The sequence below is a fragment of the Sarcophilus harrisii genome, chromosome 1, assembly GCF_902635505.1.
Source record: "Sarcophilus harrisii chromosome 1, mSarHar1.11, whole genome shotgun sequence".
Lineage (NCBI taxonomy): Eukaryota > Metazoa > Chordata > Mammalia > Dasyuromorphia > Dasyuridae > Sarcophilus > Sarcophilus harrisii.
Genome location: NC_045426.1, coordinates 586,704,403 through 586,722,526, shown reverse-complemented (window position 1 = coordinate 586,722,526; position 18,124 = coordinate 586,704,403). Strand labels below are relative to the sequence as shown.

The window sequence follows — 18,124 nt, the reverse complement described above, 5'->3', positions numbered from 1 at the left end:
GTTGGCTTCTTGGAGGAAGTAACATCTGAAGTGAGCTTAGTAGGCTAAAGAAGGTCTTTAATTCTATTGCAAAATGATCAAATTCTCTAGAACAGACCTCACAGGTCACCTGATGCAATGTTTTTCCCTGCCTCATTTTATGGAAGACCAAAGAGCTACTGCAGCTTGTCTAGAGTTACACAGGTAGAAAGAGATAAGATTCTCTGATTCTAAATCCAAAAGTCTTTCCACTGTAACCCCTAAGAAGGAAAATTCCAATGATGTGATTCTAATTTGGCTTATGGTGAAATAGTGGGTGGTGGTGGTTGTTATTGTTTTATGTTAGCTAAATACCGTTAACCCAGATGCATTCCCTAGCATTTTTCATGTTCCATATAAGAAGATATAATGGCTATAGTTCACATTTATATTGTGTTTAAGATTTACAAAGCACCTTTTTTATTATTTTGTTTGAGCTTCACAGTAGTCTTACGAGGTAAGTGTTATTTTTATTCTCATTTTACAAATGAAGAAACTGAAGATCAGAGAGAATAAATGTTTTGCTCAGAATATTATAGTTGTGAAGTATTTGAGGCAGGATTTAAATCCAGTTCTTCTTAAAATAAATTAGCCAGCAACAACAAGATTATATGATGATCAATTCTGATGGACGAAGCTCTTTTCAACAATGAGATGATTGAGGCAAGTTCCAATGATCTTGTGATGAAGAGAGCCATTTACATCCAGAGAGAGGACTGTGTGTGTTGTTGTTTGCTTGTATTTTGTTTTCTTTCTCATTTTCCCCCCTTTTAATATGACTTTTCTTGTGCAGAAAGATAATGTCACAAATATGTATACATATATTGGATTTAACATATTTTTAACATGTTTAACATATATTGGATTACTTGCTATCTAAAGGAGGGAGTGGGGGGAAGAGGTGAAAATTTGGAACACAAGGTTTTACAAGGGTCAATGTTGAAAAATTATCCTTGCATATATTTTGAAAATTAAAAGCTTTAATTAAAAAAAAGTCTAGCTCTCTATTATGGCACACTATTGTGTTTACTACATACAAATCAATATAGAAATATTCAAAGTGGTGGGTTAACACTTGAACTTGTATTAAAATGCATGCATCCTTGACTGATATTATTGTATTGGGCCTGAAACATTTACCAGTAACAAGTCATATTTATACAGCTTCATGGTTTAAAAAACACTTTTACATACATTATCTTATTTGATATAGCGCAGTGCCTAACACATTGTAAGTGCTTAATAAATGTTGACTTGCTCCTTAAAGCAGTAAGGAGTTACTAAGTAGTGTATGTTTTACTATCAGACCATGTTACTAATAAAGAAACTGAGACTCAGAGGTTCAGGGATTTGTCTAAGGTTACCCACCAACTAATAAGTAACAGAGCCAGACTTTTTTGTTTTAGTTTAATTAGCAATTATTTGTGCTCCTTTCCCTGTCCCTCCTATTACTACCTTCTACCTCTACCCCAAGGAAGAAAAATCCTTTTTTAACAAATGTGGATAGTCAAGCAAAACAAATTCTCGTACTGGACATGTCCAAAGTAGATGTCTCATTCTTCACTCTGAGACCATTATCTCTCTGTTGATAGTGCACTGCATGAGTTTTCTGGGATCATAATCAGTCATTGTGTCCTGATCAGAGTTCTTAAGTCTTTCAAGCATTATTATTATATAAAGTGTTCTTTTGGTTCTATTCACCTCACTCTGCATCAATTCATACAAGCCTTTCCAGGTTTCTGTGAACCTATCCCTTTTGTCATTTCATTTGGCAAAATAATATTCCACTGCTTTCATATACCACATTTTGTTGAGTCATTCCCTTAACTGATAGGAACCCCCACAGTTTTGAGTTCTTTGATACTACAGAAAGGACTGCTGTACATTATTTTTGTACCTATGGGTTCTTTTCTTTTTTCTTTAATCTTTCTGAGATAAATCTGGTAGCTCCCTTTTTTGTTGTTGTTATTCTAATTGTATCCAATCCTTTATGACCCAATTTGTAGTTTTCTTGGCAAAGGTCCTGGAGTGGTCTGATACTTCCTTCTTCAGGTTGTTTTACAGATGGGGAAACTGAAGCAAAGAAGGTTAAATAGGTAAAAAAAAAAAAAGGGGGGGGCAGGGAGGCTATGCTCAGTTTAAAAAAAATTTGGAGGGGTTTAGTTCCAAACTGTGAATCCCAGATTTCAACCCAATTTCTCTTAATTTCAAATCTAATTCTTTTTTTATTCCTTCTCACAGCCTCTATATTCCAGATATCTTATAAATATCTGGTTTTCAATAGCTTTCTATTATTCATATAACCTTTCTAGCTTATATGTTAAATGAGTGAAATGGAAAAAATAATGTAAAACAACTTAAAATAATTTTTCTTATAATAAGGAGGGTCAGTTTGGCACAGACTTTTAGCTACCCTTCTCATTCTTCTCCCTGCAAACCAAATAAAGGAATTCCTTTGGGCTGCCCTTCAATAATTTTTCTCATGAGTAAGAGCAATTAAATCTTTTAAAATATAATAGAAAGCTATTAGCAATGGATAAACTGTTTTCCTGCAGCTATAATGTGAATGATATCAAAGTTACTAAATTGGATAATAGTCTAAATTTTTACCCTTCAGGGTTTTTGCCTTTGTCACATTTTTAGTCTTGGTGATGTATGTGACTAGAACTCAGTAAGTCATCCAAGGCACTCGGTAATATACAGAGACAAACCTGTCTATATGTGCTCCAAGGGAATTAAATAAACTGCAAGTTTCCTCAGGCAAAGTGACCAATGAAAACTGCTATTATATGAATGAATCCACTAGTGAAATAAACCTAACTCAACACAAACAGAGGATGACTGCTTTTGAGCTATGCCAGTTGATGAGACATCCAAGGAGTGGGTGTTAAGTTAGTTTTATTCCATTAAGTGTATCTTAAATAAAAAAAAAATTTAATTTGGCCCATTTCATTATCTTGCTCAAAAAACCTCTGTAGCTCCCTGCTTTATTCTGTTATCTCAATTGTGTCCAATCCTTCATGATTCCATTTGACATTTCTTGGCAAAAGTTCTGGAATGGTTTGCCATTTCTTCCAGTTCATTTAGTAGATGAGGAAACTGAGGCAAAAAGGGTTGAATAATTTGCTCAGGATCACATAGCTCCATTGCTCCTAGGATAAAATATTAGCCCCTATCTGGCATTTAAAGCCTGTCTGTCACAGCCTGGCAGCCATCGACCTTTCCAAGCAGGCAAGCAACATTATTTATTGTAACCAAAATAGTGATCCCTGGAAGGAATAGACCAATAGGAGAAGGAGGCTTGAATGATGGAGCAATATTCTAGGGGGAGAAGGCAACTGGGCCAAAGTGACATAATATGGAGACTAAGAAGCACAGTTGAGAAGAGAATGTTTCTAGACCTATTTCATGTTACTTTCCTTCTAGCAAAACCATAAACTATACTAGCTGAACATAAACTAGCTGTCCATAAACCTAAAGATCTCTGATCTTCCTACTTTTATATAGGTTGTCATCCACAATGGGAATTTAGTGTCTTCTCACCTGTACCTCAGAATTTTTTAGCTCCTTCAAATATTGTTCAGGTGCCAGCTCATTCAATTCAATCAATTCAACAAACATTTATTAAGCCTTTCCTGACTCTCCAGTTGTTCTACTTTCTCCAAATTGTCTTGTATTTATTTTTCTATATACTTGTTATCTTTTTCTCTGCCCTCCTTTCCCCCATTCCCTGCCTCAAATATAAACTACTTAAGGGAAGGAAACATTCTGGTTTTGTCTTGTATCCCTAGCACCTGACATAGTGGCCAACACATAGTAAATGGTAGTTGATTTGCCTTGCCTGGCATAATTATTCTTTTAAGAAAAACTTAAGCACCAAAAAAAAATTAGAAAATGCCCAAGGAAACAGTTACTAAAAGCAATACAAATGCCATGTTTTGTTTGTTTATTTGTTTTTTGGTTAAAGGGATTAAGGCCATTGGTCAAATCTGTAGTTCTTTGCTTGAAAAGTAACTTTTTTGTTATGTTCCCCATAAGCATTTTAAAAATCCCTTCCTGTCCTCCCTAGGCTTGGAAATGTCTTCCCTTCTTGGGAATTTACAAGAGACCAAGACACTTTCGTTCTACTGTTATTAATCACTTTAGAATAATTTTGCTAATTATGCCTAAACTGCATCTACAATGTTGTTAGCATGAATGACATAACATCTGGACAGTCTAAGAAACAATGATGTGGAAGGATAGTTGAAACTATCAGAAAGATCTTAGAGCTCTGTGGTTCAAGAATTACATAAATTCAATTTTTTTATTATTTTTTAAACAATAATAACAGGAATCATAGCATAACGGATAAAAAAAGCTGCCCTCAGGGTCAGGAAGACTGGAATCAAGTGCCATCTCTGACAGACACTGATTGTATGCTTAGTCAAGTCACAGTCTCTCAGTGCCTAAGACTTAAGTTACTGAGAAGGTGCTGGGGGGTGGGATCTCTGTTGAGAGTTCCTGATACCAGTGAAATCCCAGTAACCAAAATGAATAGGACAATAGGACTGGGGAATAAGAAATTTCTGAATGGAAGTTAGAACTTTAATTCTTTCAGACTATTGAGTACCATATAATAAATATTAGAATCACATTTTAAAAATGGATTAAAATATTTCTTGAGCAATAGAAATTACCCCCTACCTGGCCTCTTTACTTCTATTCTTTAACTAAGCCAACCCAATTTTCACTCATTTTGCCAAAATGACCTTTTTTTCCCCACTTTCTCTTGAGTCAGAGTACGCAAGATCCAATATCTGTTTCAAGTCCTGCTCTAACACTTAATTCTTGAGTGATCTTGGGAAAATCACAAGTCATTTAATCTTTCTTAATCTCAGTTTCCTCATCTGTTAAATGAGAAGATTGGATATGGTGACCCCTGAGGTCCCTTTCAGAATAAAGTCTATGATTATCATGTCCATAATATATGTTGAATATTTGCTATCCATGATCCCTACCTCTGAAAAATAAAGAGGAGAGAGATGAATTTTCTCAGTTACTTTCTGGGGATATCCTTGGTTATTATACTAACCCAGTGTTCATTTTTTTTTGTTCTTTCTATTTATATTGTTATTTGTTGTTGTTCTATCATTTTTTTCAATTTTGTCTGATTCAGTGTGACCCCATTTGGAGTTTTCTTGGCAAAGATACTAGAATGGTTTCTTTGGTTCATTTCCCAAATGAGGAAAAGGAGGCAAATGGGAGATGAGTGATTTGCCCAGGCTGCTAAATATCTGAGGCCAGATTTGAACTCAGTAAATAATTCTTCCTGACTCCAGATCCAGCACTGTGCTACCTGAATGCTGGCATTTATATTGTTATAGTTATAGTGTGTGTTGTTTTCTTGATTCTGTATTCTTTATTTTGCCTCTTTTTTCCACATAAAGACTCCATGCTTCTCTAGATTGCTTCATATCTATTTTCCTTTGGCACGGTAATATTCATAGTTATAGTCATATTTATGCATCACACTTTATTTAGCCATTCCACAATCAATAGGATCCTACTTTATTTCTGGTTCTTAGTATGATTTACAAATACACAGACTTTACCTATTAGTCTTCCAATACATGCAAACAAGGACCCCCTTACAACCAAAACTGGTATAAACAGGAGCTCCTGAAAAATTCCCTCAATTGTTATGATGTACTATAAAATAAGCTCATTGTTATAATAGACTCAGAGTCAATAAGATAATTGGAAAGCATTCTTGTTTCATACTGGGACTTCATGAATCCCCTTTTGTTTTAATCTCATGCTTTTTAATGTATCATATAATTTCAAAGCACTGTTTATCCATCTATCTATCTATCATATATCTATCCTTCTATATTGTCTAGATATCTTTTGTTTTTACTTTTTAAGCCTGGAAGTTTGAAAAAAAAAGTTGGGGGTTAAGGGTAGTGGATAACCGTAAAAAGTCCTTTGCACAAAGAGGATTTGTCCAAAAAACCAAAAATATGGTTTCTTTTTTTATGCCAAAAATAGTGGCAGTACATTTCTAAATAGCACACAGCATATATAAGAGATTCTGGATATGCCCACTAAGAGATTACTTTTTCCCCTGCATTTCTTCTTTGAAAGGAATAATCTTCCAAAATAAGCTATTCTTTAAAAATCCAACTTTTTTAGACAAGATTATAAAAATAGAAATTTAAATTCAAAGGACAATTTCCTCACCTGCCTTAATAAATGGAAGCAGTTGCCTATTTGATTTTATGCTTTTAGGAAGCCTAATTACTTTGTGGTGAAATATTAATGTCACATTCAATTCTTGTAGTCATTTCTCAGAATGTGATAAAGCTATGATTTAATAGAGTTCCTCAGTTTTTTCCTAAGCCATTCTTCTTCAAGTATTTTAAGTTCCACTCAGAAAAACACTAATGAGCTAGAGATTTTTTTTAAAAAATGGTAGATTATTCATTCATTTCTTTCTTTCTTTTTTTGATACACTTTGTTTTGACCCATCAGTCACTTTCAATAAACAGCCCAACCTATTCCTCCCATTACTTTTTTACATTTAAAAAATAATGAATCTACCTATTAGAGTGATTGCAAATGGTACTACATATTATTTTCCATTTTTAATACAGGACTATTTCTGCAAAAACTCATCATCAAGCTGTTAACTTCAATATATTTGAGGGAATGGTCTGTCATGGGGTACCACTTGTGACTATTTCAAGAGGCAAGGTGGTATACGAAGCTGGAAATTTTAATGTCAGTGCAGGAGATGGAAAATATATTCATCGGAAACCATTTGCTGAATATGTTTACAAAAGAATCAAACAGAGAGATCAGGTGAGTATAGAAAAATCTATCCAGAATAGACTACCACCCCCACCCCAAATTTGGAGTTTTTCCTCTCTCAATTCTATTGCTTTAGATTTCATTTTATAAATCTGTCAGTCACTAAATGTTTGATTATTGTGTGCCAGACACTATACTAAGCATTGAGAATATTATTGTTTGTTCTTTATTCTCAAAGAGAACCATGACATTGGAGAGGTGATATGACATGCAAGGGAATTGGATTTAAGTGAAAGGATACTATGCAAATCACCTACCTCACTTTCTCCTCCAGAGCCATCTGGGTCCAGTGACCAGATATAGATAAGGATCACTGGAGATGACCCTGGATGCACTTTGGTAAACTAAGATTTTTAAGAGGTCTCAGTTTGACTAAGACAAATCCCAATCAGTGATTAAGTATAGGCAAGAACTGAGTCAGAGAATTACCTCTTTTACCTAATAAAAAAATCATTCTGAGAAGGGAAGATTAACAGAGTTTCTGGCCCAAACAGAAACAATTGCTACTTATATTTACTGGAAGTCAATCAGTGTGTATAAACGTAAGTGGAAAGACAACTCTGCCTTCAAGGAGTCTGTATTCTAATGCAGGAAGAAAATATAAAATGAAGCTGAAAAGGTTTCAGAAAGGAGGAGGATGGTTATATTGAAAAGCATGGTAGAGAAAGTCTAGCATACAACCTAGAAAGGAATACAGCTACCCTGAACTTCCCTCCATGAATGAACATTCTGGGAGAAACCACCCAGTTAGAGGAAGAGGTCACAAGAATAGAAAGTATTTTCAGTGGATGAATTCTAGACCTGGAGCATATCAGCAGCATAGTGAAGAAAATCCTAAATACATTTTAGAGAGTATTTCCATCGGGCCAAGAATGAGATCAATGTTGTACTTGGGCTGTGTACTCTCTTTTCCCTTTTAATGTAGTATATTTTAAAATTTTAACTTTTTCTCTTTCCCAGATTTTCTTCCATATGTTGTTAGAGAAAAAGAGAGAGAATCCTTCTACTAAATTATATATATATATATATATATATATATATAATATATCCTTCTACTAACATATATATGTTTTATCTGTGTATATATATCTCCATACACAGATAAAATAAATTGTCATATTGACTATGTCCTAAAATGTGTCATTCTGTACCTCTTTGTCAGAAGGCAGAAAGCATACTTACTTGGTCCTTTAAAATCTTGATTGGTCACTGCACTGATCAAATTCCTTAAATCTTTCAGGTTTTTGGTTTTTTTTTTTTAACAATGCCAATATCATACAAATTATTCTGCTGGTTCTGCTCAGTTTACTCTGCATCAGTTCATACAGCAGTTCTCAGTATTTGCTTCCCATCTTGTTCATCATTTCTTATGGCACAATATTATTTCATTACTTATATATACAATAATTTAGTCAGATATTTCTCAAATCATGGACATCCCCTTAGTTTCCAGATCTTTGCCATTATGAAAAGAGCTGCTATAAATATTTTTGTATATATGGATTCTTTTATTTTCTCTGAAAGATAGGCCTAATTGTTATCACTAGGTCAAAAAATATTATGTGGTTTAGTGACTTTTTGAATAGAGTTCCAATCAAAATTTTACTAGTAGTACAAATGCATGACTCCCTGCCCTCTTTGCAATCCAATTTTTCATTTTCCTATTTTTGTCAACTCTGCTACTCTGATTATCGTGAGGTGGAACCTCACTTAATTTATTTGCATTTGTCTAATTATTTGAAGCATTTGTCATGCAGTTATTGATTGTTTTTATTTCTTCCTTAGTAAACTGCCTATTCATCTCATTTACTATATCAATTGAGGAATGGCTTTTATTTTAATAAATTTGAATAATAAACTAGTGCACTTTCAAAAATTGCTTCCTATGTTTAGCAATGCTTAGACAAATGTTTCTAGAGATGGTATATTTGTTATGGACAGTCTCAAGGAATGAATGACCCTTTTTGCTTGATGAAACCATAACAACAACCAAAGATTATGTGCCTACATTATAGTGGTATAAAAAATTATATATTGTAATCCAGTGAGTTTATTAGTTAAATAATAAATTTTCTTAAATTAAAAAATTATCTTGTCATTATTGGCAGGGGATCCAAAAGGAGACAAGCAAAAATTAAATTTTTATGAATCATAAATATTTCAAATGCTACTTGCCAACAGAAAATGCTTTCTTATTTTACGAGTAAGACCAATGTATTATTTTCATAATCTGGATTTATAAGTTTTATAGAGTGATGTTTATTTCCTTTGTCACCTGATATGAAGACCTAACTACTTTGCCTCATGATGCTATGAAGTGGTCCTGACTTCTCAAAGCTAATGGCCTGCATCAGGGAATAGCCTACCCAAGGTTGTAAAGCTTCACCACCAGAAGGTTGGCCACTAAATGATGGAGTTTTTGTTCACAATAGCTTTTGAAACCACCATTTAATAAAATACATCAGCAGGGACAGTTCCATTACACATAAGTGGAATTACATGTGTTTTGAAGTGTTTAAGGCAAGTAGATGGTACAATGGAAAGTGTGCTGGACTTGGAGTCAAGAAGAACTGAATTTAATTTGGAGTAAACCTCAGACACTCACTGTGTCACCTCAGTCAAGTTATTTAACTTCATATGTAAAATGAGTATAATAATAGCACCTACCTCCCAACGTTGTTGTAAAGATAAAAAGAGGACCTATTTGTAAAAATAATTAGCAACCCTTGAAGTTCTATATGAATACTAGATATTATATCATATTTTTAAAGAATGATTTCTGGTACATTTTAAAGGATTGCTTAATAAAAATTCAGGTCTCTCAGAAAAGAATCTGTTTTGTCAAAAAGGCCAACTTGTATGGACTACTCATTCATTCATTCATTAGTCTAATCATTCATTCAGTGCTTTGAAGATCTACAATTTTGTTGGCATAGGAATTCTCCCTACACAAGTCACAGTCCCTCTAAATTAGTAGCTGGTGTTCATCAGTTTCCATGGTCAAAAATTTAATCTTTATGGTGACTCTCCAAACTTGTCCTGGTTCTCAGATAACAGAAATAGATGGTCATCACTAGGTCTATAGACAGAACTTGATGAAATTTACTAGAGCTTTACTCTACTTGAAGAATGTCAGAGAACTGGGAGTCACTTCCATAACATAGAAGTGACATTCTATGTGGCATGGGAAGTCTTTAGTGGAGGCACATTGACATATACTCAAAATAGTTTTTAGTACACTGATGCCTTCATTGTATCTCTCTCACCGGATGACATTTCAGTGAATAATTCCTTGATAGAAAGGTAACCATCAATCATTTCTACATCCCCCATGTGTAATTTAGATATCTTCCTACTTGATTTAAGAAGAAATCTTGAAACTCTTTCATTATTAAGAAATGAAAGCAAAAGAATTAATTGGTCATATTGATCAATAAATGTTAAATTTATTGATCATCTTTATTTAATATATATTAAGTTGGAGGTGAGAAGAGCAAGGTGAAGTTCAAATATGGTGTGTTTACTTCATTCAGACTCTGCTAACTTGAAATAATTGCTGGACCAAACATTTCATATATAGTTGGCAATATTAATGTATATAATGTGTTTGCTATCACTAAGGAAAAATACAAAATAATTTCCATCTGGAAATTTTCATAGTATTTCTCACATATGAGTTAATCCAACCTAAAATCCAGTCTTTTGAAATCATAGGCTCATGAAATTAAGGATTCCTTAAATATAGCTTTAGAAATTATTTCTTATACATTAAAGTGCTTTTTATCTTTATGATACAAATTTGTCAAAACATAGGCCTGCTGTGAATTTTAATTTTTCATTAATTTGTCACATTTTATTTATTAGTACAGAGTTAAATTTTCATTTAGAATGTATACTTCATTCCTTCATTAATCATTTATTAGGTGCTTAATACTTGTAAGAGATTAGAGATAAAAAGGTGATTATGATACAAAATCTACTCCCAAGGACATTATAATCTACTGTAAGTACACAAATACCTATAATATAAAAGAAAATGGAAAAAATACAAGATAACCCAAAGACTGAGAAATTTCAGGGTGCAGAGAGCTAGATCATTTTTACCTGAAGAGTCAGTAAAAGTCTCACTGAGAAGATGTCACTGAAATTAGACTGTTTGAAAGGGATAAACTTCAACAGATGGAGATTGGAAGTGAAATTCATTGAAGATATGGAAAATGATATAGACAAAAACATGAAAAATGGAGAGGATAGGACCAATAAAGAAAGATGGATATTGGTAAAGTGATATTGATTAGAATGCAAAATGCATAAAAGGGAGTGGTAATGAAAAAAAGGCTGGAAAAGTAAATTGTAGTCCTACTGTGGAGGGTCTTGAAAACCAGAATCATGTAATAGAGAGCCACTGAAGGTTTTTGAGTAAAAAAAAATAACAGGATCAAAATGGTACATTAGAAAGTTTATTTGAATATTAAAGATAGAAAAGGATGGACTTAGAAAAGAAGAAAAAGAAAAGGAAGTACGTAATTACACTAGTCAAAGCAGGCAAAGATGAGGATCTGAATTAGAGTGGATGAAGTTTCCATGGCCAGCAAATGTGAGAGCTACTGCTCAGGTAGAATCAATCAAACATGATAATTGATTGAAAGTGCACAGTGAGAGAAAAGATGACTGAGAGGATGGTGCTGCCATCCACAGAAATAGAGAAATCAAGGGTTGGCACTACACACCTCTCAGATTGGCTAAGATGACAGGAAATAATAATAATGAATGTTGGAGGGGATGCGGGAAAACTGGGACACTGATACATTGTTGGTGGAACTGTGAACTGATCCAATCATTCTGGAGAACAATTTGGAACTGTGCTCAAAGTATTAGCAAACAGTGCATACTCTTTGACCCAACAGTGTTTCTACTGGGCTATATCTCAGAGAGATCTTAAATGAGGGAAAGGGACCCACATGGGCAAAAATGTTTGTGGCAGCCCTCTTTGTAATGGCAAGAAACTGGAAACTGAATAGATGCCCATCAATTGGAGAATTGCTGAATAAGTTATGGGATATAAATGTTTTGGCATATTATTGTTCTGTAAGAAATGACCAGCAAGATGATTTCAGAAAGGCCTGGAGAGACTTACACGAACTGATGCTGAGTGAAATGAGCAGAACCAGGAGATCATTATACATGGCAACAGCAAAATTATACTACAATCAATTCTGATGGACATGGCTCTTATCAACAATGATATGATTGAGGCCAGTTCCAATAGATTTGTGTTGGAGAGAGCCATCATGCAGATAATTTCATCCTATCATGGAGAGACAGTACACAATATAAATATAAAGCATTCATTTTCTACTTTAGAAAATTCTATAATTTAATTTATTAATTAATTAGGATTGAGTGAAATCTCTAAAATTACTTTTTATGCTAGAGATACATCTTTGTATAGATTGATTATGTTATTTATATTGGGTAAAAACATAATATATATTTACTACAAGAAGGTTTAAAAATTTTTCTCTCATTTTCAATTAAGGGGTGGAAGGGAGAGAAATGAGACTTATTAATTGAAAAAAATGAAATTAATTTTAATAATTCAATTAAAATATTGAAGGAAGTGCTAGAAACATATCAACTGTAATCACACCTACCCTTGAATTGGGAATTTTTAAAAAGTCTTTTGAAGTTGGGACAGCTAGCTGGCATAGTAGATAGAGCACTAGCCCTAAAGTCAGGAGGACCTGAGTTCAAATCTGCTCTCAGACACTTAACGTTTCCTAACTGTGTGACCCTGGGCAAGTCATTTAACCCCAATTGCCTCAGCAAAAAAAAAAAAAAAAGTCTTTTAAAGTTTAAAGTTAATTACACTTTCAGTCTTAAAGGTAGTATGACATAGTAGGTAGAGTGTTGAGTTTAGCATCAAGAAGACCTGGGTTCAGACCTCCTTCTAGCACTGATTAGTTATATGATCTTGGACAAGTCACTTTATCTCTCTATGTCTAAGAGACCAAACTTTGTTCATTCAGATATTTTCAACCCATTATGGAGAGACGTACACAATATAAATACAAAGCATTCATTTTCCACTTTAGAAAATTCTATAATTTAATTTTTAAAATATACAATAACTGGCTTGGTAGCACATTCCTGTAATCCCTGCTGTTGAGAAGGTTAAGTTGGTAGATTGCTTGAGTTTGGGAGTTTTGATATGGAATACACACTAAGTTTGACATTGATATCATTGCTTAAGGAAGAGCAAGTCAGCCCAGGTTGGTCAGAATCAGTGTCCAAAGCTCCCATGCCAGTGGTCGGATTGTGATTGGAATGAGGCTCTCTGTAGTTTCTCACCCTTTGTGGCCAGTATGAACTTTTAGCTTTAGGAGTAGGGGATGCATATCTGCACACCTGTGAAAAGAACATTGTTTATTTAGAACAGAATTACAAGTTTAGTCAGCCTATACCAGATGCTTGTTCCAGTTTCCTCTTTAGTGCAGATGTGGCACCACTGCTCATGCAAGCTGCTTGGTCCATAGAAGGGGCAAGGGAAAGTGAGATCAGTATTCATATTAGAGAAATAGAGCAAAACTAGCATCCTTTCAAGATTGCCAACAAAATTTGTCATTGAACATTATCATCATTACCAACACTTATCCAGGGTAGTCTTAAAGAATTACTGCAATTTTAAGCTATTAAACTTAAAATTTTGCAAAGCACTTTACATTTGTGAGGCAAGTGCTATTACTATCCCCATTTTACACATGCGAAAACTGAAACCAAGCCAAGTTAAATGAATTGCCTATGGTCATACATAGTAAATATTAGAGACAAGGTTCTAACTCAAGTATTCCCAACTCCAAGCTCAGCATTCTATGCCTTGCAGCATTTATTGCAAGTTTTTAAAATTAAATTATCAAGTAATAGCTGAGATATATTCAATTCAACAGTAAAACACAACAAAAAGTCAATTATTAGAATGGGATTTAATATTAGGTAATAACAATCACAAGCATAGAGGACTATTGTAGGAACTAGGGGAAGAGAGTGGAGACAGATGAGCTTCAGTGCTAATTAGCATCACAGAACATGCTGTTAAAGAAACTACTTTGGCTGGATGAGAAGAGCTTTGGCAGAAAATTTGTGGAGTCAGATCTCCCTGAGCCAGGAGGAGAATTTCTGTCAAAGGGATGGGGAGAGTAGTGAGGTCTCTCAAGGGCTTTTGCTTATTTCCAAAATTTAAACAAAAAATGTTTTTTCTCATTTATATAGTTAAAGATCTTCAAATTGCTTTCTCTACAACCTTTTAAGATAGATAGCATAAACATTATCTTCAATTTGTAGATTAAAAAAAAAACGAATTAGAGAAATTAAGACTTCCCTTGGTTATTCAATAAATAAATCAGAAGGAGGATTTGAATTCAGATCTCCTGAGTTGAAGTCTGGTTTTCTTTCCCTAGCTACATTTATTACTTGAAAATTAGACTTCTTGAGATTGCCTAAAAAAACTTGCATCTAGTTTTAAAAGAAGAGAAGCTAAGAGATAACTCCCCCAAACCTACATGCACAAACACACACACACACACATACATAGAAATAACACGAAAAATGAAATATATAAAAAAAGAAAAATGTAATGTTTTATTCCAGACTTGCATACCTGTCCCTGTGGAGCGACTCCCTTACAAAGAGGAAGTGATTTTGTTAAAGGCCAGTGGAAAAAAAGAAGCTTCAGCACCTGTAACCAGGAAACAGGCCTATCACTAAGGCTTTGTTTTAGCACTCTCAGGTAATGCATTGCTCACAGTCAAATACTATTCAGGGGGATGTTGGGTTGTGTATATATGTATATATACACAAAATGTGTATGCATGTATGTACACACATGTATGCTTTGATCCTACTGTCTTAGGGCCAATAGCATGTGATAGACCCCTATTATGTATAAATATATGCAAAATAAATAACTAATATATGTGGTTTTTTTTTTTTTTAGAGAGATAAAGCATTATATAGCCATTGGGGAGATCAGGGAAAGCTCTATTTCATGCAATGTATTGTGTTGGGTGCTGAGAGTACAGAGACAAAAGCAAAATGATTTTTGGACTAAAAAAGATTACATTTTGCTCTAAGGGACTGCTAAGGTTGGTAAGGTGGGTGGCAAAAATGCAAAATTTTGGGAGGATGTGGTATGGCCTGCTCTGTCTCATTTATCTTAGATAGACAGATAGATAGATTTGTCTTTGAATGACCCTATCTTGACCTATGTGTTTGTGACAGACTTAGAATGTGATATTTTTCTAAGATTGTAGGTCTATGGGGATGGGGAGGAGAATAGAACATCACATCTGAGAACCTGAATTTAATATTCTTTTAGACACTTAACTATGTGATTTTGGGCATGTCCCCTAAACTCAATTTGCCTGTTTTTTCATTTGTAAAAAATGAGTATGATAATAGCACATCCCAAGGTTTTTATCAAATTAAATGAGTTAATATTTGTAAAGTACTTAATATGGTACCTGACAGAGAATAGAAATTTATATTATATATATATATATACATAAAATATATAGTTATATTTAGTTATGTATATATGTAGTTATATGGCTATGTATCGTTTTATGTATAGTTATATACAGTTACATAGTCATAGTTACATATACTTATATATATATAAATTTTTTGTTATAAGAGAGAATATATAATTCAGAGGAATTCCCTCTTAATAATCTATAATTAATGACAATAATTTACCCATTAGAGAAGACAGCAGCCATTCTTATCTCTCTTATTGATTTGCTTTGATTAACTTTCTTAATGAAGGCTATGGGGCTCAGAGTTTTCTGTGTGAAGGGGTATGTTACAATATATTTCTCTTCTTCTCTTCATAGGTTAAAAAAAAAGCCAGAGAAAATGGACCCAGAATACCATACCTTCAGCTGATAAGCCATGGTCTTATCTAGAAACATACAGCTAATATCACCACCCAAGGATTTTCTTGAAAGAATAATTGCAACGGAACTTTTGTTCTCTCAGAAGTAAAGATTGCTAGAATTTTATGCAGAATCAAATTATAGGCATAAATGAAGATGATGATTTTGGAAATTTCTGTATCAAAGTTAGCCAGGAATCATTTGGAATAGTGTTATTACTTGTATCAAACATTTTAATTTTATGAATAGAAGTTATGTCATATTCAGGATATATCTGCCATTAAAGCTACTTTCATTATAAGTAATAAAAATTTTTAGATCCTCATTAGCTCTTTAAAGCATCCTTTCCCTGTAACAAATTACATTTTTCCCCCTTGATCCTAGAGGAGCTAGAATTCAGCAGAATGATATCTCAAATGTAAACTACCTTCTCCACAATTATTAAATATATTCTGCTATATTTTCCCATGAAATTAGAAAATTCTTAATCTTGGGATGACTTGAGAACTATGTAAAGGAATGAGAGATAGAATAGCCTCATTGCCATAAACATAGCTCACCCTGGAGATTGGTAAGCCTGAATTCAGGTCCTGTTTATTATAAATGAAAGCTTTGTAATCATAGAGCAAGTTATTTAACTCCTTAGTGTCAGGCAATAATCTAAACTATAATTTAACAGAGTACTTGCCTATCGATTTCAGTTGACTTTCCATTCTCTAAATTCCCTGATTTGATGAAATTGCACATCAAAGAGCAGAAAAAAAATCAGGAAAATTAGGAAAAAACAGCATTTGAAAAAATTAAATTCAATTTGCACTGAAATGTAGACTTTAGTGATGCTTTTTTTTTTTTCTTGCATTTCTTTATTTTCCTATGTTGTAATTCTCCTTTGGTTGCAGAGAGGGAAACAAAGAGACCATAATATTTTTCTTTTCCCTAAGGAAGAGAAACCCTCAAAATAGCATAGATATAAAACTTTATGCCATTTTATTCAAAACATATCCAATTCAATTTAAGAAATTATTATTTAGTATCTCCTATAAGTAAGGTGTGATGAACTTCACTTTGAGCTAATCACAGTGAAAGTTTCTATTTAACCTCCATGCTCGATATCAAATGTTTGGCAGCCATCTGATTTATATATCTAGTTCATTCTACCAACATTACAAACAGAATCACTTTTCATAAATTACAAACTTAAAAAAAATCCTTTTTGTTTTAGACAACCATGACAATTTTTTTTTTTTAATCAGGTAGTTCTTTTCATATTTTTTTATTTGTTCATTCTTTGTTCTCAAAGAGGACAAGTCATCATGTAATGCCAAAAGAAACTGAGCAAGACAGAGATTAAAATGAATTCAATAGTTTATTAAATGAAGAGAAATACTGGGACCAATGGATCCCAGGGCTAGATGAGACTATCATCTCAAAGAGTCTAGCCCCGAGTATCGGGACAGCAAGCCTTTTATGGAATAACAAGAACAATGACATAATAAAGAGACCTAGGTGGGGATAACCTCATAGATGGAGGTTACTGATATTCTAATGACATTAAGGAATGTCTATAACACCTTTATCTCAACCATTAAGAGGGGACGGTCATAACCTTAAGGCAGAATTAAGAAATAGGACAAATGGAGGAACTGGTCACCCCATTAAAAGTGACCTTTGGCATTACATTCCCTCCTTTTTCTCTTGGAACTATTCAAATCTTTGAATTACCTTCCTCTAGAAGGCCTTAGCACTATAATTTGAACAACCCTATGTGAAGTAAATAAAATCAAAATAAAGCTAGACCAATGCAAGGACAAGTCTCTCCCTGATAACCCCAGAATTAATCAGCAATACACAAAGTTCCTTATTTCAATTATTTCTGACAATCAATTGTCAGATCCTCTGCAGTTGGGGAGCATATGGACAGCTGTGGTCATTTGTGCATGACTCGGCCTCTGCTTACTGAGAGCAGCAGGCTCAAGGCAGTTAGTTGTGTTGCCCATTCAGAGGGGCAGCTGGCTCCAGGAGAGAAGGGTGAGGCTTGGAGTAGCCCCACCTGCCCCACCCAGAGGAACAAACAGGGCTGCCACTAGAATACAGATTTCTGAGCAGATTATGCAGTTAGACCAAGGCAGGCAACCCCAAACTTTTTAGAGGCCTCGATATCAATAAGGTCCTTTTAAGTACGCTGAACTACTAATTAAGGATCTGGGGTAACAGGAGTGGAGAAACAGCTCAAAGAGACTGCCAGTTCCAAGACAGGTATCCAATTTCTGGTTGTTTAAAAAGTAATCCCCCAAAACTGAGTCTGCCAGGGCAATTCCAGC

General features: G+C 34.0%; 1 protein-coding gene across 5 annotated transcripts in view; it reads left to right on the top strand.

The window, feature by feature from the left end:
* The window catches only part of DPYS (dihydropyrimidinase), a 136,378-nt gene extending 119,756 nt beyond the window's left edge, over positions 1-16,622 (top strand). For all 5 annotated transcript variants that reach the window (XM_031947107.1, XM_023496447.2, XM_023496448.2 and 2 more), the window contains 3 exons: positions 6,654-6,861; positions 14,518-14,656; positions 15,762-16,622. In XM_031947107.1, the coding sequence (XP_031802967.1) occupies positions 6,654-6,861; positions 14,518-14,634 (325 nt within the window). In that variant the 3' untranslated portion in view covers positions 14,635-14,656; positions 15,762-16,622. The remainder of the gene's footprint in view (positions 1-6,653; positions 6,862-14,517; positions 14,657-15,761) is intronic.
* Positions 16,623-18,124: the final 1,502 nt, after the last annotated feature.